General features: G+C 41.3%; 3 protein-coding genes across 5 annotated transcripts; 1 reads left to right on the top strand and 2 right to left on the bottom strand.

The window, feature by feature from the left end:
* Positions 1–957: 957 nt before the first annotated feature.
* Positions 958–7,454, top strand: LOC147214301 (ceramide kinase). The gene is made up of 13 exons (XM_086141628.1): positions 958–1,221; positions 1,967–2,062; positions 2,537–2,674; positions 2,765–2,893; positions 2,964–3,027; positions 3,098–3,243; positions 3,326–3,400; positions 3,494–3,646; positions 4,259–4,364; positions 5,266–5,369; positions 6,374–6,579; positions 6,667–6,983; positions 7,074–7,454. Exons 1-13 carry the CDS (start codon positions 1,098–1,100, stop codon positions 7,183–7,185), a joined length of 1,770 nt encoding a protein of 589 aa, XP_085997754.1. The 5' UTR covers positions 958–1,097; the 3' UTR covers positions 7,186–7,454.
* Positions 7,455–8,180: 726 nt separating this feature from the next.
* On the bottom strand, positions 8,181–12,941 carry LOC147214300 (glucose-6-phosphate 1-dehydrogenase-like). Its single transcript, XM_086141633.1, has 12 exons — positions 12,504–12,941; positions 11,768–11,805; positions 11,567–11,675; positions 11,235–11,452; positions 10,989–11,147; positions 10,321–10,446; positions 10,137–10,230; positions 9,866–10,052; positions 9,535–9,770; positions 8,798–8,874; positions 8,620–8,712; positions 8,181–8,533 (listed from the first exon to the last, which is right to left on the bottom strand). The coding sequence occupies exons 1-12, from the start codon at positions 12,618–12,620 to the stop codon at positions 8,443–8,445; spliced, it is 1,545 nt and encodes a 514-aa protein (XP_085997759.1). The 5' UTR covers positions 12,621–12,941; the 3' UTR covers positions 8,181–8,442.
* A 389-nt stretch (positions 12,942–13,330) lies between these two features.
* galnt6 (UDP-N-acetyl-alpha-D-galactosamine:polypeptide N-acetylgalactosaminyltransferase 6 (GalNAc-T6)) lies at positions 13,331–22,791 on the bottom strand. 3 transcript variants are annotated; one of them, XM_086141757.1, is made up of 11 exons: positions 22,513–22,791; positions 20,369–20,876; positions 19,765–19,937; positions 17,032–17,181; positions 15,502–15,736; positions 15,306–15,423; positions 15,008–15,208; positions 14,413–14,544; positions 14,212–14,313; positions 13,956–14,114; positions 13,331–13,858 (listed from the first exon to the last, which is right to left on the bottom strand). In XM_086141757.1, exons 2-11 carry the CDS (start codon positions 20,848–20,850, stop codon positions 13,745–13,747), a joined length of 1,866 nt encoding a protein of 621 aa, XP_085997883.1. In that variant the 5' UTR covers positions 20,851–20,876; positions 22,513–22,791; the 3' UTR covers positions 13,331–13,744. The 3 variants fall into 3 exon arrangements, with proteins under 3 accessions (XP_085997883.1, XP_085997884.1, XP_085997885.1); XM_086141758.1 differs by having other exon boundaries at positions 22,643–22,791; XM_086141759.1 differs by lacking the exon at positions 22,513–22,791 and adding an exon at positions 20,977–21,632.
* Positions 22,792–22,855: the final 64 nt, after the last annotated feature.

Below are 22,855 nucleotides of genomic sequence, written 5' to 3'. Positions count from 1 at the left end.
AAATTAGTTTGAGTAGTACATAGTTTTCAGGCTCAAACACATACATACTGCATATTAAAAGGGGAAGGAGATTTTTTTTCACCTTGTATCATTTATATGTCATTTGAAGTGACGTAATCATGTCGTTTATAGTAACCTTTGCGTGGTTACACAACAGGAAAAGACAAATGGTGCCAAAAATCGGAGGCTTTGTGACATTTAATTGGAGGTCTATGACTATTTAAATCATATTATGTTCACATGTTCCACATTTCTAAATAAAGCTGCAGTTAATTCTACCACAAATCAATCTAAATACAAACTGAGTGACTCACAAGCAGGCTATTGTTCAGCCTTGCCTCTTATCAAATCAAGAGTGTGATTCGTCACGGCAAGCAATTTATGTTCAAAAGACATAAATGTCACTACCGTCATCCACTTTTACTCTGTTAATTAATGATTTCTCTCATTGGACCTTATATTGAAGGGCCTGGTATGACAACAACAACCAAAACAATAACAATAACAACAATAATAACAACAGCAAAAGTTGTATTTTGGTAGAGATGTTTTTGTAACAGGATTAAAATCTAAATTTGATTTGAAAAAAATGCAACCTATTATTGAGTAGACTTACAGTCATTTTTTTTTTTGCTTTACTGAATATGTCTGGGGAGGGTGCAAATTACACTCACTTCACCTCCATTACTATTGTGCATATACACGGTGAACGCATCATGCGTACCAGACAGTGTGCTCTATTTGCAACCAACAGGTCATGATGTGTCACTTTTGAACGCACCACAAAATATAAGTTCCCTACAAAGTTAGTGTAACTGCAGGCGTTTGTCAGGTGACCCATTCCCAAAAAAAAAAAAAAAAAAAAAAAAGAAGTTGAGATAGGGAGGGGCAGACGGCGGCGGTGTGTGTCAAGCCGTTTCTTGAACACATTAACGACCTGCCTTCCGTCCGCGGGGGGAGATGGAAACCTCCAGATAGGGGATCGGGGTTTGGGTTTGGGTTTGGGTCGGGGGGCGGGTGCCGATGGCGGGGTGAGACCTCCCGCCGACATGGAGACGGTCTGGATGTGACACAAAGACGCGCCGTCCCGTCCGGAGATGGAGGCCGACCTGCGGTTGGAGTCAAGTTTGTGGATCGGCAGCAGGAGATACAGGGCGGTCCTGACCGGCTGGACCTTCAGCTGGACCGAGGTCGACAAGAAGAATCGCGACAGGAAAACGAGTAGGTTGTCTTTACAGAGCAGCTGTTTTGGCGCGGTGACGCGCGAAACAGCGGCGCAAAATAAACTTTTATTAATTTATATTTTCTGTGTTCACATATGGTGCATGAGATGGTGTGTTAAATATGTATACTTTCATCAACTTTCCAAAAAAAATACCCATCATAATTAACTTTTATTCATAATAATTGCACATTTCATTGTTTGGGATTGCAGCGCACCCGTGCGCAGGGGAAACGCGCAAAACAAGTTGAACCGCATTAACCCGAAAAGGAACTCAAAGCGTGTGTATGTATGTGTGTGTTATGTGTTTCTGTGTGTGTGTGTGTATGTATGTGTGTGTGTTTATGTGGGAGGAGGGGTGTTAATGACAACACTGCTCCTGATGGTGGCTGCACACGCATGCTGCACACGCACATGTGCATACATGTGCGTGTACAGTGTGCGTGTGCCCCCCCCCCCCTTCCCTCATAGTCCTTGGCTTCAAGTTGCATCTTGGAAGAGAAGATCTGAGTTGATGTTCACAGTTACATCCTTCCTTCAGGGCATCAACAGCAGAATGAACACATGAGAAAAATGCGGTTCTACCGACGGCGCACTTCATTCATTAAAATATCCTAAGCAGATGGAGCGGCTTATGTCACTTGTGATCTCAGTGCAGGGAGGGTGTTTTTCTTCCAGTCATTGTGACAGTCCACTATTTGCCAAGAAAAACATTGTCAACCGATGTTTCGACCCCTGTTGTAGTTTCAGTGTCGGTGGCAGATGTCGTCGGCGTGGAGGAGGGCAGGGTGCACGTCCTGCCCCAGAAGGCTGTCGAGGACACGGACAAAGACTTCACAGGTGGGCCCCCCTCTTCCTCTCCTTCCTCTCTCCCCTCCCGGGGCGACAGAACCCAGGTCACGAAGATCCTCGAAAACCGTGCGTCTTTTGCCGTAATTCAGAAAGACATTTGGACTTTTGGACAGTCAACGGATTTCGGTCACGCCGCTTAAAATAACAAACGTCGTTCAATAGTCTTACATAATGTTGCACTTCACAACTAAAGCCGTCATGTAAACATATCCGGTCGTTAATAGATACATGATTAACCGATGAGATTTTTTCAATTAGAATTTTAGATTTTATATGCGTGGACAGGCAGGCTGACACAAGCACGCCTGTAATTGTGAGCGTCTTTACGCCGCATGCTGAGGCTATAATTAATAACATTAATAATGTGCCTCACACATTGCCTCCCCCTCACACACGCACACAAAAGAAAAGTTGAAATTCTGGTTTAACAGCAGGCATTCATAACCCGTGACTCCTCTCTAGTTTTTTATGTGAAGCGGAGCAGCAGCGGAGGCTCCTATGGGTTGCTATGGAGACTGGGCCGGACCCAGTTCTGCTGTCCGAGTCGTGTGCTCAGAGACCAGTGGACGAAACATTTACGAACCGCTCTGAAAACGCACAGTAAGGACAGATCATCAGACACGACGCCGAGTTATTCCCCTCTTACAAACCCAAATTAAAGACTTAACACGTCATATTCTAAATTGTTAGGTCCGCTGCGGCCTCACTCAATCCTGGTATTTATCAATCCTTTTGGCGGAAAGAGAAAGGGGAAAGAAATCTATCATTCTCTGGTCGCCCCGCTGTTCGAGCTGGCTGGCATCAGCTCTCATGTCATCGGTAAGATTCCTTTTTTTATCATTTTCGTACTCATTAATGACGATTTGTAATGATGACGTTTATCGCTCAGTTACCGAGCGGGCAAACCAGGCCAGAGACCATCTCCTCAAGAAAGACCTGACAGGATTCGACGGGTAAAAGCGGCTCTTTCAACTCCGGCTTTTCGATCTCGGTCGCCGCCTAACAGCAATTCTTGTGTTACAGTGTTGTGTGCGTGGGCGGCGATGGCATGTTCAGCGAAATACTACACGGCGTGATTGGGCGGACGCAACAAGAAGCGGGCCTCTGCGAGAACGATACCAACACCACTTTGCAGCCCTGTCCGCTTCATATCGGCATAATCCCGGCAGGTGCTGGACGCCGTATTCCAATCGAGAAAGAGTGGAGTTAGATTTACAGTCGTGACACGTGGTCTTCTGTCCCCCTCCGCAGGCTCGACAGATTGCGTGTGTTACGCCACCGTGGGAGTGATCGACCCGGTCACGTCTGCTTTGCACATCGTCATCGGTGAGGAAGACGTTTGCGTCTGTTCACCGTCAAAAAATATATATTTTCCAGTTTCACCTTTGTGTTTTTCTCACCTCCCACAATGCCCTGCAGGGGACTCTCAGCCCTTGGACGTGTGCTCGGTGCATCACGCCTCTGCTCTGGTGCGCTACTCCGTGTCCCTGGTGGGTTACGGCTTCTACGGGGACGTGCTGGCCGAGAGCGAAAAGCACCGCTGGATGGGTCCTTTCAGATACGACTATTCTGGTACAGACTGACAATTCCTTTTAGATAAAGAAATGACTGCCTGCTAGAAAAAATGCATTCTGTTAGTTCATTTTCCGCTACTGGTGTTTGCTATTCTGTCTCTTGGTGATTATCAGTTATTTTTTCACTTGGCTTGAGTCTAAGTTGGATCTTCCTCCCAGTATCCCCAAATTAAGATTTAAATGAATGAAAACAATAATGACAATTCATCTCCACTACATTTAAATGCTTGTTTTTTGCCTCTGGATGCAGCATTCAAGGACATTTCAATAAAATGGAATTATACTGATTTATTTTTTGCTATAGTTTTCAATTTTTTCCTTCTTCAAAGAGTTTTAATATTTTCAAAGCTCTTAGTAATTTCCTCATTGCCTTTTCTGTGAAGTCCAAACATTTTTTTTTTTTTTGTGTGTTTCTTTAAATTCTTTGCATCTATTTTTTGTTCTGACACCAGAATTTACACAGAAATAATAACATTTATTACCACCTTAAGATGGATCCATGCTCTATTTAGAACCCTTTTTCGGTCACACATATCTGATTACGTAATTTTGAAATGCCACTCATAATCGGTTAATAACTTGTATTTGTTTTTTATTTGTGTGTGTGTAGGCACAGTGGTGTATCTGAGCAACAGGAGTTACACAGGCGTAGTTCAGTATCTGCCAGCAGACCCCCTGCTCTCCAGTCCAAGAGACAAAACTCGCTGTCTCTCAGGGTAAAACACCTCAACTGAATATATATATACACATATATATATATATGTGTGTGTGTGTGTGTGTGTGTGTGTGTGTGTGTAATATATATACTGTACATACAGGACTGTCTCAGAAAATTCGAATACTGTGATAAAGTTTTTTATATTCTGTAATGCAATTAAAAAAACAAAAAATACTTTTTCATGATATTCTAATATTTTGAGATAGGATTTTTTGAGTTTTCTTAAGATGTAAGCCATAATCAGCAATATTAAAATAATAAAAGGCTTGTAATATTTCAGTTGATTTGTTATGAATCCAGAACGTGTGACAGTTTTGTTTTTGTAATTGCATTACAGAAGATAAAGAACTTTATCACAATATTCTAGTTTTCCGTGACAGTCCTGTAGTAATTTTTGCCAAAATGACCCATCTGTGATGGACATAGCTCTGACAGAGACATAAAGCTTGTTGTAAAATATTACATAGATGATGATTGGAGAATATTCTATTTTCGGTGCAAACTTTTGGTTTTATTGTTAGCCTAAATCATTTCAACATAAGGACAAAAATGACTCTTCAAACTCAAACGGCATTGAAGAAGATGGAAGGAGAGGAATCATTGTGGAAGGATCGTCGCCGCAGGTGACATCCACTCACCGTTTGTGTAACTGCTACCGGCAGCAGCAGAGGCAGGTGTAGGGTGAACCTTGAGGAGGGCGGGACGCTCGGTGGAAGAAAACCTGATCTTGATGAAAGTTGAGTCGCGGTGTTTGCAACGCTTCTATGTGTCAGGGCAGCTGCCTCTGGCTGCCAACAAATGATTTATAAATGTACTGTACTTGCAGTCAAGGTCGTGGAGAATATTTTACCGATGTTCAAGCACAGGGAAAAACAGATGTTTTTTTTGTTGGTGTTTAGATGCAGCGTGTGCTCCAAGAGTACAGAAAGACTCATCCCCTACTCTTCAGACTCAGCCTCGCTGTACAGCTCGCATCTAAGTCAGTTCAGTAGTGACACAGAAGGTAATACAAGAGTTTCATTCTTACTCTCATCAGATTGTTTTGTCCATTGGTTGTTAGAATGATCAAATACCATGCACATACAATCCTTTTTAATAACTTTATTTGACTCATGCATGAGTGGATGGTGATGTTGGTCTTCCTCGAATTGGAAAAAATTTGCAAAAACCTTTGGCAACGGTATGTTATCTCGATACTTGAATTTTCTACTATTATTTATTATTGTCGTATTTTTCTTGTAACTTTGGCACAACGGGATAAATAAAGTTGTTCTTATTCTTATTCTTATTTTACATCACGAGATTCACCTTGCCTCCTAAGCTTTTAAATACTTCTGAGTAGCTCATTCACTGGATTTTTATGATACTTGAGTAAATCCACCGTCAACGAATGCTTTTGGATGATAGAGCACTGGCAATATTAAGCCTTGGGGAGTCAGACAATTTTTTTTTGGTTAATCGCATCGTGTGCGCGATTGGCTTTGTATAATTATCTGTTTTCTGCATGCTCAAACAGCTCGAGTTTTGTTCGTTCTAATCTTACAAAGATCACATTTATTCGTCCGTCGATTAACTTGAAGAAATAATGAAATCACAAGAAGCATCTGCAATCCAAGCGGTGCTTTCTCAAACCGAACCCTTTACAAATATACAGGACTGTCTCAGAAAATTTGAATATTATGATGAAGTTCTTTATATTCTGTAATGCAATTAAGACAAACAAAAATTACTTTTTCATGATCTTCTAATATTTTGAGATAGGATTTCTGAGTTTTCTTAAGATGTAAGCCATAATCAGCAATATTAAATAATAAAAGGCTTGCAATATTTCAGTTGATTTGTAATGAATCCAGAATGTTTTTGTAATTGAATTGAATTTTCTGAGACAGTCCTGTAGACGCACGGATTACGTTTGAGCAGGAAATCATTAAAAGCGAACAAATCGCACAAATGTGATGCGGTTCTCGTTATCGGTTGTGTCTTAAATTGATCTTCTCTTTCCGTTAGGATCTTCAGAAGAGTGGGTGAGCGTGAAGGGCAACTTCAGATGTCTCTCTCTCACGTGCATGTCCAGCTCGTGTCCCAGGAGTCCCCTGGGCCTCTCCCCATCTGCACACCTAGCGGATGGAACAGGGGATCTCATCCTTGTATGGGACACTGACCAGCTGGGATTCCTCAAGTTCCTCTACAGGCACACGAGCACACAGGACCAGGTATAATCACTTTCATGTTGGAAGAAAAAATAAAATTAAAAGCATGGTTTCACACCACGTGACCAAATCTCTCCCTTCTCTTTGTAGTTTGACCTGCCATTTGTGGAGGTCCACCGTGTCAAAGCCGTCCGCTTTTTCCTCTCCCCTGGCAAAGAGGATGAAACCTACGAGCAGATCGGAGGGATAAATGACGCGCTGGACGAAGGGGGGAGAGGCTTTATCGACACTATAAGCAGGAACGGATCTGAACTGCAGCTGGCAGAAAGCGATGGGAAGCAGGTGGTGACAAAAGAGCAGAAAGAAGCATCCCCCTTCCTGTGCTGTCTGTGCTGCAGCAAAACTCCGACTGTGTCAGTGTGGAACTGTGATGGAGAGATTTTGCCTGTTACAGACATTCTCTGCAGGTAAGAAGGGGACTTTTTTTTTGTTGTTTACAACTAGTAAGTAAAGATTTCCTGGCAGCAATTTTTAACTGCGCTCGCTTGTTACCTCAGGATTCACGGCCAGCTCGTGCGCCTGTATGCCAGGGGCATCGAAGACAAAGCGGCGGCGCACGACGGCAGCGAGGAATATGAATGTGAAAGACGATGCACCGAGCACAAATAGACCCAATTTAGCCTTTGATAATCCTAGAAACCGATCATATGATAAGGCCCATCTGGGAAATGAAAGTAAACCTCCGGTCTGACGTGGCCAAAGCGTCGATTTCACGAGCCTTAACCGAATTTCAGTTGTGCTTGTTTCATCGTGCTGTTGTTTTATTTCGTGTATTTTCCCGTTTGATGAAACAGTCAACTGTGGATTGTTTGCAGTGCGTGCAGCTTTTGGGGAAAGATTTATAAAATAAAAATGCCTCCTTTTTGGCTAATGGTAAATCATTTCTGTCTAAACAGCTGCCTTAAATTGCCTTTCTCATGGCATCAACATGCAGGGCAATTTTTTTTCTTGTTCCAGTAAGTAGTATCTCATGCTACACTTATGACACACCGCATTGAGCAAAAGTTGAAGACTTGAAGAACAAGGGCACAAACACTCGTCCTAGCACGGAACTGCTTTACTTTCCATCGCTTTCAGAATTAGATCTCTGAATGGTTTAACTGCGGATTGATTGTTTAGATGTAAACGTGACTTGTCATGTCCCACAGCAAGGTCGTAAACCCGCTTGAGCCATCAGTCTTAGGACAGACACCATTAAAGGAAGTCAGACGTCACACAGATTTTGACATCGAATGTTACAAAATGCAGAATGAATGAGGTTTAATCATTTCTAACGTCTACCCGAAATCATTCTTATCTGAAGCTGGCTAGTAAATGTTTTTTTTTTTTTTTTGGATCAGACCATTGTTTATAGAAGCACTAGAGCAGCAAGCCTATTTTGTAGAAATGTTATTTGAAGTTGAAGCTTGAGTGAGCAAGTGTCATCTTACCTGGTGGTGACACTGGGCAGCTGAAAGCAGAGGAAACAGCTTAAATCTTCATTTTCAAGCTATCCTGTGCAAATACTGATGCTCCGAGTGAGACCAAGAACCAATCATGAAAGTGTAGATTTTTCTGTGGGTTTTAAATGAAGGTGTTTAAGTGCTGAAAAAAGTGCACACTGAGAGGGGAAAATAATTTATTCTGTAAAGTGGTATTTCCATGTGAACATTAATTTGGCCTCTAAAGTTAGTTACACTTGATTGGTAAAAAAATAAACAGCGTGATGTTTCCTATATGCAGACAAAAATCAGAAGACGGCACGAGTGTGAAAGATTTCAGTAGTTTATTGTTGGTAAAATTATGTGTTTTTTTGTGTTAATGAGTATCCAAAGTGGGTTTGTGGAGGTGTGTGTGTGTGTGTGTGTGTGTGTGTGTGGGAAGGCCTCATGCTGTAGGGGGTTTCACCCATTTGTATGTCCCCTCATATCGAAATCCCACTCTTTTGACAAGATCATCAGACTGGACCGGGCCACGACTATGCAAACAAATATGAAAACCATTAATGAATTACAGGAATCATGAATTTATTTGTTATTTTTAGTGAGTAAAATAAAATAATACCTTCCATATACATAAGGTATCGGCGGTGTCTTCTCTTGCTCCATTTGCTGAAGGAGGGGGGTGAAAATCCTCCAGGCCTCCCGCAGCTCATCACTGAGGGGGGAAAAGGAAAAATTCAGGGAGGACATGACATTAAAATAGCGAAACATTAACTCTGACAATGAGTGGCGTTACCAACCTGCGGACAAAGTGCATCTGATTTCCACAGAAGACGTCCAGTATAAGTCTCTCATAAGCATCTGGAAGCTTCACATGCTGCAGGGTGAGACGGCTAAATTGTTAAACCACATATTTATGAACTTCAGTGACAGCATGCGAGGCAATGAGGAACATGGAAACCATTCAGTTGAGGCTAAATAATCCCGCTGAGACTCTGGGATATCTGGAATATCCTCTAACCGGTCAGTCGCCCGGCAGCCATCCTTGCACGGACAAGGGAATCATGATCGTGATCTACAGCTCCATATTGAAGAGCTTTTTTTCACTAGCCTGTAGATGCATCTTTCAAATTCTATCAAGTTTTATATGTGTATATAGCATTTTATGCAGATCTGCTGCCACTGGCTGTTTGAATGCCAGCATGTAATGGTTGACCTTGGGTGTTATTAATGCCCACATAGCTGTTAGTTGCCAAAGTAGTGCGTGTTTATGGTGTGTCTTTTTTTACTGTTTTGTTTTTCTTCTTGCTCATCAGGTGTATTTGTATTTAGTCCTTAAAATATTAGGTTTCTTACTTTGTTTTCTTGCAGGTTTAGTGATATATCAGTCAACCCAGTACAACTGTCCTGACAACCCTGAAGGGGGTTCGGATGACTCCATTTCATGACTAAGTATAGCTGTTTGTACAGAAGATATTAAAAACAATTTGATATGAAAAAAACAATAAAATAATCAGCCTTTGAGTGTAGCGATCACCTTGTATCGGCTCCTGTATGTAAGGTCCAGCTCAGTCTCCTCTGGGGTGAAGTGAACCCCAGGCCTCTTGGTCATCATCTTCAGATAAATGGCTTCATTAGGTTGTACTCGCACCACCAGCTCATTTCGCTGGCAACGCTCCCCAAAGAAGTCTCTCGTCACATCTGCGAACTGTAGACGCACCTCGGCCTTCTGCTCATTCAAGGCTTTACCGCAGCGCAGAATGAAAGGCACCCCTGATGGAGCGGACGTGCACAAAGAGTGGAAGAACCGTTTGGAAAGAGCTGTCATACAAATATAAACTACGAAAAAAAAAAAAAAGCTGCCTCACCATCCCATCTTTCATTACGGATGTATAACACCGCAGTTGCAAAAGTCGGCGTTAAGGAGTCCGCTGGTACCGCCGGGTCATCGAGGTAACCCAGTCTGGATTGGCCCTCCCCCTCAGGGTTACCAATATATTGGCCAAGAACAACATCTGACAGAGCAACAGGTCTGATATGCTTCAGCACCTTTACCTAAATGACAAAACTGCATTATAATGACATTCCTGGTATTAGCGACATAAAAGTGTGCACAAACTGACCCGTCACTGTCGATACCTTCTCATTCCTCACATCATCGGGGCTGGTCGAGGTGGGTTTTTCCATGGCAATTAAAGAAAGCATTTGGAGGAGATGGTTTTGCATGACATCTCTACATGAGAGGAAAGAGCTGGCATCAGAGCAGGTACTGAATTTAACATGTAATTAAGAGTTCACGTGTTCTGCTGAATGTATCCATCACCTTATAATACCAAACTTGTCAAAGTATCCTCCACGGCCGTAGGTGCCAAAAGGCTCTTTGAAGGTGAGCACCACACAGGCCACACTGTTCCTGTTCCATATAGGTCCAAAAATGCGATTTCCAAATCTGCATGAGAAAGATACAAACACCGAAAACTCAGAAATGGCAAAGGGGCGGGGGGGGGGGGGGGTCTTTGGATCTGCCAATACTTTGCATGAACTATTTTTTATTTCCCAAATCAGTACTTTTACCCAAACTAGGGAAAAGAAAGAGAAAGTCTGAAGTTTGTAGTCTAAAGTTTAAGGCATCTCTATATGCTTGGTGATACAATTTCATTATGTTCTTGTGTAACATAAGCATGATTTTTTTTTTTTTTTTTTGGTTTTCCTGAGACCAAAAACCTAACTCTTGATATTGCAGCTACACACAATCAGACTTCAAAAACATGCTAAATCATCTTTAAGGCGTAACGAGAGCACAGGATAACATTGAACCTACATTTTGAAATGTCTAAAATCCACCTTTATTTTCTCTGTTTTTAAGCTAGTAGAGTGATTGCCAGTAAACACTAAATTTAAGTTCTCTTGGAACACAATGGTTTTATCAATGACAACTTGCAATTTTGCCCCAGTGACAAAGAACTTGAATGTTATTATGGAAGTTGCTACCTGAGCACCATGAGGTTCTGGACCATTTCTTTGCCCAGGTAGTGATCAATGCGATAGATCTGGTCTTCAGTGAACAGTGAGGAGAGGTGGGCCGACAGCTCCTGAGAGCTCTGGTAGTCACGACCAAAAGGCTTCTCGATAATAACCCTGTTCCAACCTCTGCGCCAAAAAAAGACGATTGAAATGCGGCCAAACAGCAAGTAAAACATGGTTCTGATTGGACGCGTAAGTAAATTAGACACTAACCTTTGGCTTATGCAGTGGGTGCTGATATTTGTAGTGACACTCTGGTACACAGTGGGGGGCAGAGCCAAGTAAAAGACTCTGTTAGCATCAGTTCCCCCGGGCAGAGCGGAGAGATGGACGCTGAGCTGGTTGAAGGAGCTGTCGTCATCATATCGGCCACTCAGGTAGGAGTTCTTTTTAAAAAATACTGATAAAACCTCACTCTCTTCATCAGTAACCTAAGAAAAAAAAAGACATTTGAAAAGTACTCACATAAATAACAGGTTTACTAAATCTTCTCAATTCAATTCAATAAAATCAATCAATTAAATTGCTTGAATATAAGGTACTACCTTCATATAAGGCAAGCATGCTGTCTTAATGTCCTCCACAGTCAAGTTAGACCTGGCAAAGCCCACGAAGTATGTGTTGTCAGGTAGAAGGCCATCTCTGAATAACCACCTGGAGAAGAAAGTGAGGGTCAAACTTCTCACGGGTGAAAGAACAAACTTAGACTCTTCAGATTTTAATATAAGAAGTGCTTCTCTACTCACCATAAAGTTGGATAAATCTTCCTTTTAGCAAGATCTCCCTGTATATATTGTGATAACAATCATGTTTATAAATAGACACATTTGAGTATGTGTACATATAGGTGTGTAAAAATCAAAAGTTGGATTTGAGCTATGAGTAAGCATAATGACCTGTCTGTAAATAATCAATGTGCAAAGACCAGGTCAACATTTAAAACAACCAGTCAGATTAAAGTGGTATGAATGGTACTGGTAAGCATTGAAAAAGTAAAAAAAAAAAACAAACAAGAAAACATCCTTTTTGAGGCAATATTTTTTTTGTACAAAACCGAGGAAGACTGTAACACTAACCAGTAGGGATGTCAGCCTGAAAAGGACACGGTCGTAAATAGTGCTGGGCAAATATTTTCGCAACGGTTATCCCCGCCTATCAATGTTTGACAAAGGAAACTGTGGCTGTAGCACATTTCAGTCATAGACTGTGTCCATTCCGCTGCTTCCTGAGGGAATTTTTTCCCAATTATTCATTTCAAGCTATGTCTCAACTTGGTCGGGCCACTGTCACTTCAAACTTTCCTTTGGTATTTGTTGTAGGTAAAAGGATTTGAGACCGCACAAAGAGGTCAAGTCCAGAATTTGTATAGCTTAGAATTCCCTCAAGTAATCTGGAAGTCCAATTTTATTGATGAAGCAAATTTGTTAATTTAAAGGACACTCAGTAGCTATTGCACAGTGTAAGTTGTTCAGGTGTACTCACAGAGGCTCCCAGGATGATGAATATGTTTGTGTTGGAAGGACTTGACTGCTGCTCTCCATACAGGTCCTTTCTCAGCTGTTTAAACACCTCAGAACGTGTTAAAGCCTCAGTACCCATTTTCTCCCGTATGCAACCTGCCTGTCCCTTCTGTGGCAACTCTGAATTTCCCTGGGGCTACATGCTACTCACACTATGGTGAAATTTCCTATGTCATCATAGCCTTGCAGAAATACATGGCAAGTTAATGCTGCCATCTAATGTTGCAATGAGATAATACCTTATTGTCACAACTGTGTATTTAAACCTTTGCTCCCCCAGCTTGTTAAATCCAGGAATTTGGAGTGTATGAGGCTGTTTGGTCCTGAAATAAAACGGTTCCGTTCCGTCAGATCAGGTTTGACAAGTTGGATGAAGTCCTTTGCCTTTCAGGTCTTCTCAGACAAGGCTGAAAGAATTAGCAAGAATGTCTGGCCCCTACGCCACGCCCTGGGTAAATGTTGCGCAAACATTAGGCAGTGACTTTTGATGAAGTCTTGTTGGTGTGTTACAGCAAGGAGATTTTATCAGCACACAATTTGTGGCATGGACATTGTGACAGGGTTGTAAAAAAGGACATTGACACATCCGTGTGTGGGTGAATTTAAGTCTAGTGACTAACATGAAAAGAAGGCTGGGGGCCAGTTCTTTGGAGATCGACTGAATACCATTTATGATTTGGCATATCAAAATACAATTGAACACAAAGATTTTCGTCACCGCCTCACCATAACATTACAAAGAATTCTGCCACAAGTCCTTAAAATATTTTTCAAAAAAAATAACTCTTCTGACACAAAACAGAATACATTTATTAAAAAAAACAACCAAAGCATCTGACTCATCAACATTGTCCATTACGTGACATTTCAACATTCCGTCAGAATAAGTAACATCACATCATTGTGACTTTGGAATTTGGTGTGTAAACACACTGATATCACTTCATTGCCATTCACAGTCAACTGAAGATTCCCAACCGTAATCTAATGTTTTTCCATTATAAATAGATTTAAAACAACCTTAGAGAGTATTCAGATGCGGCACAACGTGTCATTCCCATTGTTAACGGTCTCCTCTGAATGGCCAGATGTCCCACATCTCACAATGTGTCCTGCTGGCTCAGTAGTGAGCTCACCACACTGGGTCCAGCCTTTGAAGGGGAACACAAGGTGTCTGTTTATCTGATAAACAGACCAGGGGCCTCAGCTGAAAGACCAGTGCTGGTAGAGATCTTCAGGATTACAGTGATTCATCTGTATAACACCTGCATTCAGCTGTAAACACTTCCCACTGCTGGGATTTTTCAGAAGATTTTCCTAGAAAGAACAATAGGGAAGAAGGTGATTTACCATCCAGTAGAACATTATTAACACTGACTTTACCAAAAGCAATTGGTTCCAGAATTCTCCTCACCTCTGTAAAGACCCACTCCTGTTCGGGTGCTAAGCTTGTGCCTTTCCCTTTCAGCTTGCAGAGCTCTATCTTCATTGGCTCGGGTTGAGGTGAGGCGTGAAGACATAGCTGCTTTCCAGTGTTATGACGCAGCTCTTTATGCGACGTATACTCAAAGTACTAAGGAGACAAGCATCCTTTAAGACACCTGACCGCAAAGCACAAATGCATGTACCATTCTGTATGGTTTCTTAATTCCATCAATTAGTATTTATACCTGGTTTCCTCCCATGTTGTGACACTGGTACATTATAATAGGTTTCCCTCCTTGGTTGTTCTCTCCAACGTCTAGGCAGGATTGTGATCCATAATTTCTAATCTGAAGCAAATATGCATCAATATGGAGCATAAAGGTAAAAGTGTCATGTAATATACAGTGTGCAATGTTGTTGATGTATGCACACAGAGTGAAACTTACTGCTCCATATTTTTCCGGGTTTAAATCTGGGAGGAAGATCTCTGGGTAGATTGTGTTTAGGTACCAAGTAAAGTTCTTGCAATGCAGCCTTTCTCGAAGTTTCAGTCGATCAGAGATGTCCCCATACTTGTGCTGTGACAGTGAAAACATTTTATTCAAACTATTTGTAGAACTCATCTGCTGGAAATTACCTCAGATGGATTGACTTCCTTATTTGTCAGCATGAGCTGTCAAATAAGTTATTTTGACAATTCAAAAATAATTAGAATTGAGATTTTCAGTGCAATATTTCTTTAGAAATTAAGAAATGTATAATAAGGGAAATAGCCTGAAGGAAATGAATGAGGAAGAATACTTTGGAATTTTACCCCATTTCACAGTGGTGAAGTGTTCCTGGATTTAAAAAAAGTAACATGTGGTACACTAAGATTGTCAAAACATGTATTTTATTTCAATTTTTCACAAAATCCTGTAAAATGGGAGGTAGACACAACCAAAGCAATCCAATAACCTCTGTTGACTTGGCAATTAAAAGCAACTTGCCATGTAAAAATGTACAACTATTGTCTTAAACACAGCATACCCAAATACTGACCTCTTTGGCCATAACTGCTGCTTGTTTGTTGCGCCGATAAAAGACGGTTTTGTAATCATCCATCCAGACCTCAGCAAGGCGCACCTGATTGCGAGTGATGACCTCTGTGCCCTTGGGGAATGTATGAGGGCTCTTTGTACGGAAAACATGGCCCACCACAGAACATGGTATGATCTCAAGCTGACCACCACACTGCCACACCTATAAGCAATAATCTGCATTGAGACGTATTCAAATACAAATTTGAAAATTACACACAGAAATAATGGAACTGAGGGATAAGGAGTACGAGACTGACCCTGAAGGACATCTCCACATTCTCGCCACCCCAAATCTCCATTTTGTCATCATATGTTCCGATGTGTTCAAAGTACGCCTTCGAGATCGAAAAGAGGCCTCCAGCAAAAGTGGGTGTCCTGAATGGTCAAGCACATAAAACAGTGCCAGTCATGTGTCAAACAAACATTTTAGTGGAAATACAGGACTCTGCTTACTTTACAGGGTAGGTTTCATCCTTGCGTAGCTTCTTTGCATCTTCTGGAATTATCTCCCAACCAAAAGTCAGGCTCCAGTCAAAGTTACCTCTGTTGTAGGCCCGTCTGCTGGCCACAGGCTTGTTAAACTGAAAGCTATTGAGGTCAATGCTGGTGATGTCGGGACTAACTACAGCAGTGGGCTCCTCAACAATGCGGGCCAAGAGGGGTTCTAGCCAACCATGGAAACATTCACCTAAACAGACAGGACAGGGCTTATTTATCATTTAATCTTTTGCTGCATCTGTGTCAGTAAGAAACAAAGACATAATATGCATGGCTTTGCATTACAAAAGGTGGTTATTATTTTGGCCACATTACTTCAAAAACTTGTTAAAAAACAAGACATTTGTCAGATTGGACAGTGAGTAGTGCTACACAACTCTTCATGAACTGAACAAAATCAGTTTGTAATTTCGCTTAAAAATGTATTAACACTAGATTTTATGTTATGGATAAGTACCTTCAGATTCAGATTCAGCTATTAGCCACTATTTTTTTTCACATTGAAACATTTTGCTTTGTGGCTTAAACTCATTTACGTATAACAAATGTATGGACTTTTGGGCTATCGAGCTTCATGCCGCCAAAACATTTAGCCTCATCGAATCGGACCAATGAAATGATCGTAAAATTCTGAGGCTGTTCAATTCTGACACTGAAGACAACGACTTTAATGGTTTTAGTACGCTGGAGGAAGACTAAGGTAGCGATCAGCTGGAGTAGGACAAAGCAGGGATAGAAAATGGATGGATGGACTTTTCCTTGTGTTATTTATTATTAATCTTTTTCATCAGCGGTGTTACAGGAACTGTTTGGGGGGAAAAAAGCATTTCCAATATGTATTTGTGGATGTTACCGGATAAATTATAAGCTAAAAAGACGTTTGTGTAAATATGTCACGTTACAACATGGACAACTGCAGCTTCGAGACAAGTACAGTCTATACCTGTAAACATATTTATTTTTTTAATTTTTTGCCAGTGCAGCCCTTATTCAGGTGCACTTAACAGTCTGAAAATTATGGTAAATAAAGGCCTCTGATGAAAACACTCTTCCTGGCCATCTTAATTGCCAGACTCACAACCATTAAGAGGAAGGTCAAAGAAAAAAAGGAAAAAAGTACACTGAGAAAAAGTCAAAGAAAAAAAAGAAATGATAAACATGAGAATATACTGAAAGGTGTCCTGAAAATAAAGGTATCACAAATTAACTTTAGCACATAGATTTAATCATTATTCTGGAATTAGCAAAGACATTATTTTGGATAGGAACATAATTGTAATATATCAGTTGATAAAACTGGGAGAAAATTAGCGTTTATATTTATTCAGTGAGATAATCCTATTTCTATTTAGAGCTGTGCTGCAAATATTCACTAAATACTTCTTGCAGTCATGCAAAAATGTTGTCTTGTGGATGAAAAACTAAAGACTTGAACTTATAAAGATTGTAAATTCATGTCAGCTGTGTGGCTGTGTGTTTCCTCACAGTGTGCGTCTAGAAAGGTAAGGACTTCGCCCCGTGCAATGCTGGCACCCAGCAGCCTCGCTGTGATCAGGCCCTTCCTCTCAAGCTGTCTCACAACACGAACAATCTTTAGCTGGGCGACATATTCCTCCAGTTTCTCATTTAGGTGCTCTGAAAAGATAAAATACAAAATAGACATATTCCATGAGAAAAACACTGGCAGCTGAAGGTATCATGATTCAGAACTGCAATCTGGGAATATTTTAGGACAGCTAAGCTTGTAATGTGCAATAAAGTTATCATCCCTTTCAGTCTGCTTTTTAAAATATTGTGATATTGCATTAGGGGCATGATGAGACATTTAATTTGGAACTTGTTTTGACAGTCGGTGAAGGCTGATGGGTCAGTACTGTTGAGGTATACTTGGTTAAGACAGATTGAAATAAAAATCTCCTACTGTATGAGAGGAAAAAGTAAATAGTATCAAACTACTGCCAAAAAAGATGAAATAGAAACCACCCAGGTAGGACTGGTCACACTTTCCCCTCAGCAACACTTCTTACAGCAACGCAAATACTTCCTTTCTACTTTGTTTGATTTTAAGTGCTTGCAAAACAGACTTGTCTCACTAACAGAAAGCTATTTCTCTGGTCGTCCGCAAGATAGTTTGTTTAAAAATAGGAAACTGTATATAGTGTTTGTTAACGGCACATTATACACCTATGGAACAGACAATGCGGACATTTCAAACTCTTTAAATAAGTCATTAAATCAGTAATACGTAATACCTGACTAAAACCTGGGCTTCGTCTTCAAATGTTTCTCTGAGTTGTTTTGATATCAGATTTACTTAACAGGTTTGGTGAGAGAGTTGCCAGGGACAGTGGGTATTCATTTAGGGGACATTTTGTCAAGAAACTCTTTAAAACTGAGATCATGTGACACCCAATCGATCATGACAGGTATTATGTGAATATGGTTCTCATACACTTTTATGGCCAACACAATTATATTTTTCAAATGATCATTATAGGTGGCATTTCTCACAAGGGAAACTGAGACATCAAGGACAGATGTTAATCTTAAGATACCGTAGTTACCTGCTTAAATGTTTGTAATCTAAAAACACATTAGCTTCAGTAATGTAAGAAGAAAATGATGCATGGATTTTGTAAAGCAGAGTTTTTGGCCATACCCACACAGTTACCTGATTTTTTCACTGAAAACCCCCAGTCAAGCTCAGCAGAACTCTATTAGCTCTGCGATCAGCAAAAGCCTTGTTTGACTCAGTCATTCATGTAGGTGAATTGCTAAAGACCTATCAAAGTTAAGTGTGTGTTTCTTTTCAACTTGCATAAAATATGTACTGTATGTCAAAGACAGAACATTACATATTGAAAGACATGCATGCAATGAGGGCATAGGGAGACTGCAGCATAAAGCCAGCTCTGCAACTTCCACAGACAAAACTTACAGTAAAACCTCACAGAGGAGGAATTAAGTAAACCAGACAGAAGACTGTTTTGATGAGTTGACTGAAAGACAACCCAAAGGGAACTACTTAATATTAGTATATTATTAAGAATAACCAAATTGCTTACAGTGGTTTTTTTTGCTGACCAATTATTTGATAACAGGAAGATTCTGCTCTCTTGCAGTCTCAGTATAATGACTGCAAAGACTCATTTGATGATTCGGTCATGAAAAGCAGTCTATACTGTGCCATTCTCAGCTTGAATGTGATAACATTAAACTAGTGCCATCAACATCCCAGACAACTCAAAGGCATACCCTCAAACAGCTTTTCACTTGCTAAATACCACTACACTGTGAGAAACGACAATCCACAACCCCTGTGGTCTCTTTTTAGAATACCATGAAACATTGGTATGGATCCAAATATACACATTATACTAAAGTCTCTCTAAAGATATTTATATGTACTGATTACATATCATATGCACACATGAATCAAGAGGTTAAAGAAAACACACTCAAGTGTGTGAGCTCCAGCACACTGATTGCAATCCCATGAGCCAGGATGTTCGCTTTTATTGCAACACAAATAAATGTGCAGTTGCAGGTTTTTATAAAATGTCAGTTGATCAGTAATGATTCTCAATCAGCACATGGTCCGAGGGGTATTGTATACAAACTGAAAAGTAGTTCAAAAAGCTGAGAGGCTCATTTTCACTTGGGTTCCAGTACATTCAGGCATCATGAGAAATGACCAAGCAGACTAAATTGGCAAGAGAGGATCAAACTGAGCGGATCCAAAATTAATACAGGCTTGTGAAATCGAGAGAAAGAGATTTCACTGAGGGGGAATTGAACTTGAAGGTGGTGGCAATACACTCTTGCATTCTGACCAACATTATGTATTTAGCAGGGGGGAGGGAATGAATGAGTGAGAATAGAACACCACATTTTTAGGTAGTTGTGGAACGAAACAAAACCTTTTTGACGGAGGATCATGTTGACTGCAACATCAGTAAACAAAGTGATCACCACACAGCTATCTACCAACTCTGCCAATCTGTATTATCACCACTTTCTCAAAACAAACACTTAATACCAAATGATTCTTCTGTTAATAAACAGGCTACCAAATATACACTTCTGATCAGATATAGGGCTAGATTATATACCTTCACTCTGATCGTAACAGCTCTTCAAGAAGGATTTTGTCTTATATCCGTGGCAAGGGAGTCAAAAGTACATTTTTTGACTTGTTTGTGCTTTGAGTTTTCATACCTGCAGTACTTGCGTCATCTACCAAGATGATCTCTTTGAGCAGGACAGCAGGGGATGTGTGCAGAACACTGTAGACTGTCCTGAGGAGGGTTGACCAAGCCTCGTTATGAAAGACTATAATTACACTGGTAGTGGGCAGTGAAGGACAACGACGGAACTTCCTCTCTATGCACCTGCAAAAATCGTAGTACAATAAGAAAAATAAATGGGAGGAATCCATGCACAGCATGCCATACCTGACAAAATGACAGTCAAGCAGAACTAAGTAAAACAAACCATTGTTTGCTGATAATTGGTTACGATTACTGAGTTTTCCTATAACAGAATGTACAAACCCGATGAACATACGAAGAAGCATGGAAAACAAAGAAGCGATAGAGGAATTTTCAAAACTCACTTTGCATGCATAAAGTCATAGTTATCTTTGACCTTGTGTATTTCCAGGGTATTCATAAGCTCAGAGTGTAAATAATTTACTGCCATGCAATTTAACCCCAGTCGACACTTAAGTTATATTTGGCTTGCTCTGTACCTCTTGTACATACCTCAATACTGTTTGGTAAAAAAGTGAAATTGAAGCGTCCATAGTAAACCAGGCTCTTACTCTGAAGGCCTTGTGTCGTCCCCAAGACTACGGCTGAGTGAAATGCGGTCGCTGGCGAACTGGTTGAAACAGTGCCTGGTCATGCCCTCATCCTTCTCCTTTTCCTCCTCTGGAGTCATGTTGTCTTTCTGAAAAGCCTTCCCATCGGCTCCAGGGCTTGTGGGGTCCTGTGGAGGTCTCTCCAGGTGAGGCTTGAGCTCAGCTTGAGAGTACAATCCAGCAGGGCAGTTGGTATTAAAAGTGGACTGCTCTGCTAAGGGGGGTGCATGTGGAGCTTTTATCTGGAAGCCCATATTGTTGACAGCTTCACGGACTATGATCATGACCTTGTCCCTCTTGTCCACCAACTCCTGAAACCAGGGGTCCCCGGCAGGAGACGGGCCAACATCCCTCTGAAGAACCACGATGGCCATCATGAAGATTGTGCCCCCAAGGAGTACAAGCTTGATAGGGGAGATACGTCGCCATAGGAAAAACCGCATGTCTCAGAATGGAATTGTCTCCAAGGCTGTCAAGAGGAAAGAGGAAAAAAAAAAATCCTCAAAAACTGTCAGTTGACTTTGTATATCATTTACAATATTCTTGAATCCATGCCAGGTTTTACTCACTGACAGAATTATGTTTCCAGAAAAAAAAAAAAAATCAAAAAGAAATGGCTGGAACAGTTTTATGTGCTGCCATGAATGTCATGGTAGCAGGTGATCTCGTCACCTTCACTTCTCCCGCCCTATCTCTCCGGGAAACAATTCCACAGGGTGTGAGAGGGGGAAAAAAAAAATCAGTGGGAGGGTGTGAGCAAACAAACCACACCTCTCAGTAAACACCTGCAATCACCTGCTCCGGTCCCAGTCCTCCAGGACCTACGTGGCAGCAGGTGGGATGTGGCAGGACTTATTTAACCTGAGACTTTCGCTGCTTGAGTGAATGACAGAGGCTTGTTGTAGTAACGCTTAACTGTAACAGGAAGTTACCTATTGGAAGCACCATAATTTCACCCAGACTTTGCACAATAAGAACCTGTTTCCTGCTACGCAAAACAGAATATAAGTGCTGTGTAGGTTACTTCAGGTTCAGTCACTGTTTGTCAATAATAAAATTCAGTATATTCTGAAACTTGTTACCTTTGATATAAATTGACACTCAAGACAGTTGAATAAATAACTGGGAGAGCAAACTGGGTTTTCTGGATCTTGCCTAAATGATCTCCATACCTTCGAACAGAATCAGACACAGTGGTTTATCTTCTCATTCATCAGGTAGCAAGAGTTGACGATCAAATTTCACAATCAGGATGTTAGTTTGGTACACATCCTTAAGAGCGCACACTTTTTTTTAACAGCAACGTGGCGTTGATTTTAATTTGTAAAAAAAAAAAAGCAAAGGGATTTAGGCACGTAGGCGCTGGTGGCTCACAGCTCTATGACAGCGGAAACTATGAACTCATTTTGATTTTGAGTGGCAGAGCTGCAGAAGGGGGGGTTCTCCGTTTCAGTCGCTTGCCACCTTGCACCAAACTGAATAGCAGGAAGTTCAAGTTTTATTTCACAGTGAAGCCCGTGAGTCAGATCCAGCCTTATCATAGAATATTCATTCAATCTTTTTTTTCCAGAAAAATAAGAATCATATGTGGTTAAAGTGAATAACATTTAGCATTTTCTCCCCCTAACATGCTTCACTCTTGTTCCGAAACATCATTCGACGACGCAAATACAAACTTTCGTTGTTCAGGGTTCTTCCAGGCAAGGTTTTAATATGGCATTCAATGAAACAATACGCTGTTCTCACACAAAAAAGGGAACCGTTTGTTGATACTGAAACTCCATTCAGCACAGAAAACATAAAGCTCTAAACAATAATCAGGTTCCGCAAACTTGTGTGAAGAGCGCGGCGTCTCTCCAGGCCGCCGGAGCCCGAGGCACACTTTCCAACACGAAGCCACTGCGCGGTGATGCTCTTGACTTTTCACTCAGGAAACGAAAAGCCTCCATAAACCCGGCGAATGTATTAAAAACAATTTAAACCCGTCGACCCTTGAGGGAAGGTTGTTATTCTTCACAAGTGTAACGACTTTTGTGTCGAAAGACGCCGAGTTTTTGGTTTTCGAAGATTGTTATTCCGCCTCCCCAGAAGACACCGTCACTCACCTAGAAACGACGGCGGCAGTTAGCCGCGGTACCTCGGGTAGTTTTTTTTTTTTTTTTTTTGTCTGTAAACCTCAGCGTGTCTAAGAGTGTATCTCTACAGCTTCCAGGGCTACACGGTTGTCGAATTTACTTGTTTTCTCCAACTTGGAACGAGTCTCGGGCGACCAGCGGCGGCAGCGGCAGTTCCGTGACCTCGGGTCTCTTCCTAGGCGGCGAACAGGTGCCATGAGTGGAGCTGATGAGCCGGGCGCGAGTCCCCCGCCGGCAGGCGTGCCGGCCCATGACGTCACCAAGCCGCACACGCACACAAACAAGTTTTACACGTCACGCGGAGCCTTTTTCT

The sequence above is a fragment of the Fistularia commersonii genome, chromosome 34 (genome assembly GCF_037954325.1).
Source record: "Fistularia commersonii isolate RoL2024-O1a breed Wild chromosome 34, RoL_Fcom_v1.0, whole genome shotgun sequence".
Taxonomy (NCBI): domain Eukaryota; kingdom Metazoa; phylum Chordata; class Actinopteri; order Syngnathiformes; family Fistulariidae; genus Fistularia; species Fistularia commersonii.
The sequence above is the reverse complement of the archived record's forward strand: the minus strand, read 5'-3'. Positions and strand labels throughout refer to the sequence as shown.

Excerpts from the sequence above, each read along its gene's own strand:
- LOC147214301 (XM_086141628.1), top strand. The coding sequence starts at position 1,098 with ATGGAGGCCGACCTGCGGTTGGAGTCAAGTTTGTGGATCGGCAGCAGG. Across the intron at positions 5,370-6,373 it reads GTTCAGTAGTGACACAGAAG|GATCTTCAGAAGAGTGGGTG; the intron begins GTAATACAAGAG and ends TCTTTCCGTTAG. Across the intron at positions 6,984-7,073 it reads GTTACAGACATTCTCTGCAG|GATTCACGGCCAGCTCGTGC; the intron begins GTAAGAAGGGGA and ends TTGTTACCTCAG.
- galnt6 (XM_086141757.1), bottom strand. The coding sequence starts at position 20,850 with ATGCGGTTTTTCCTATGGCGACGTATCTCCCCTATCAAGCTTGTACTC. Across the intron at positions 17,182-19,764 it reads AGATGACGCAAGTACTGCAG|AGCACCTAAATGAGAAACTG; the intron begins GTATGAAAACTC and ends TTATCTTTTCAG. Across the intron at positions 14,545-15,007 it reads CAGCAGTTATGGCCAAAGAG|CACAAGTATGGGGACATCTC; the intron begins GTCAGTATTTGG and ends TCACTGTCACAG.
- LOC147214300 (XM_086141633.1), bottom strand. The coding sequence starts at position 12,620 with ATGGGTACTGAGGCTTTAACACGTTCTGAGGTGTTTAAACAGCTGAGA. Across the intron at positions 10,053-10,136 it reads ATGATGTGAGGAATGAGAAG|GTAAAGGTGCTGAAGCATAT; the intron begins GTATCGACAGTG and ends TTTGTCATTTAG. Across the intron at positions 8,875-9,534 it reads CATACAGGAGCCGATACAAG|CATGTGAAGCTTCCAGATGC; the intron begins GTGATCGCTACA and ends CTCACCCTGCAG.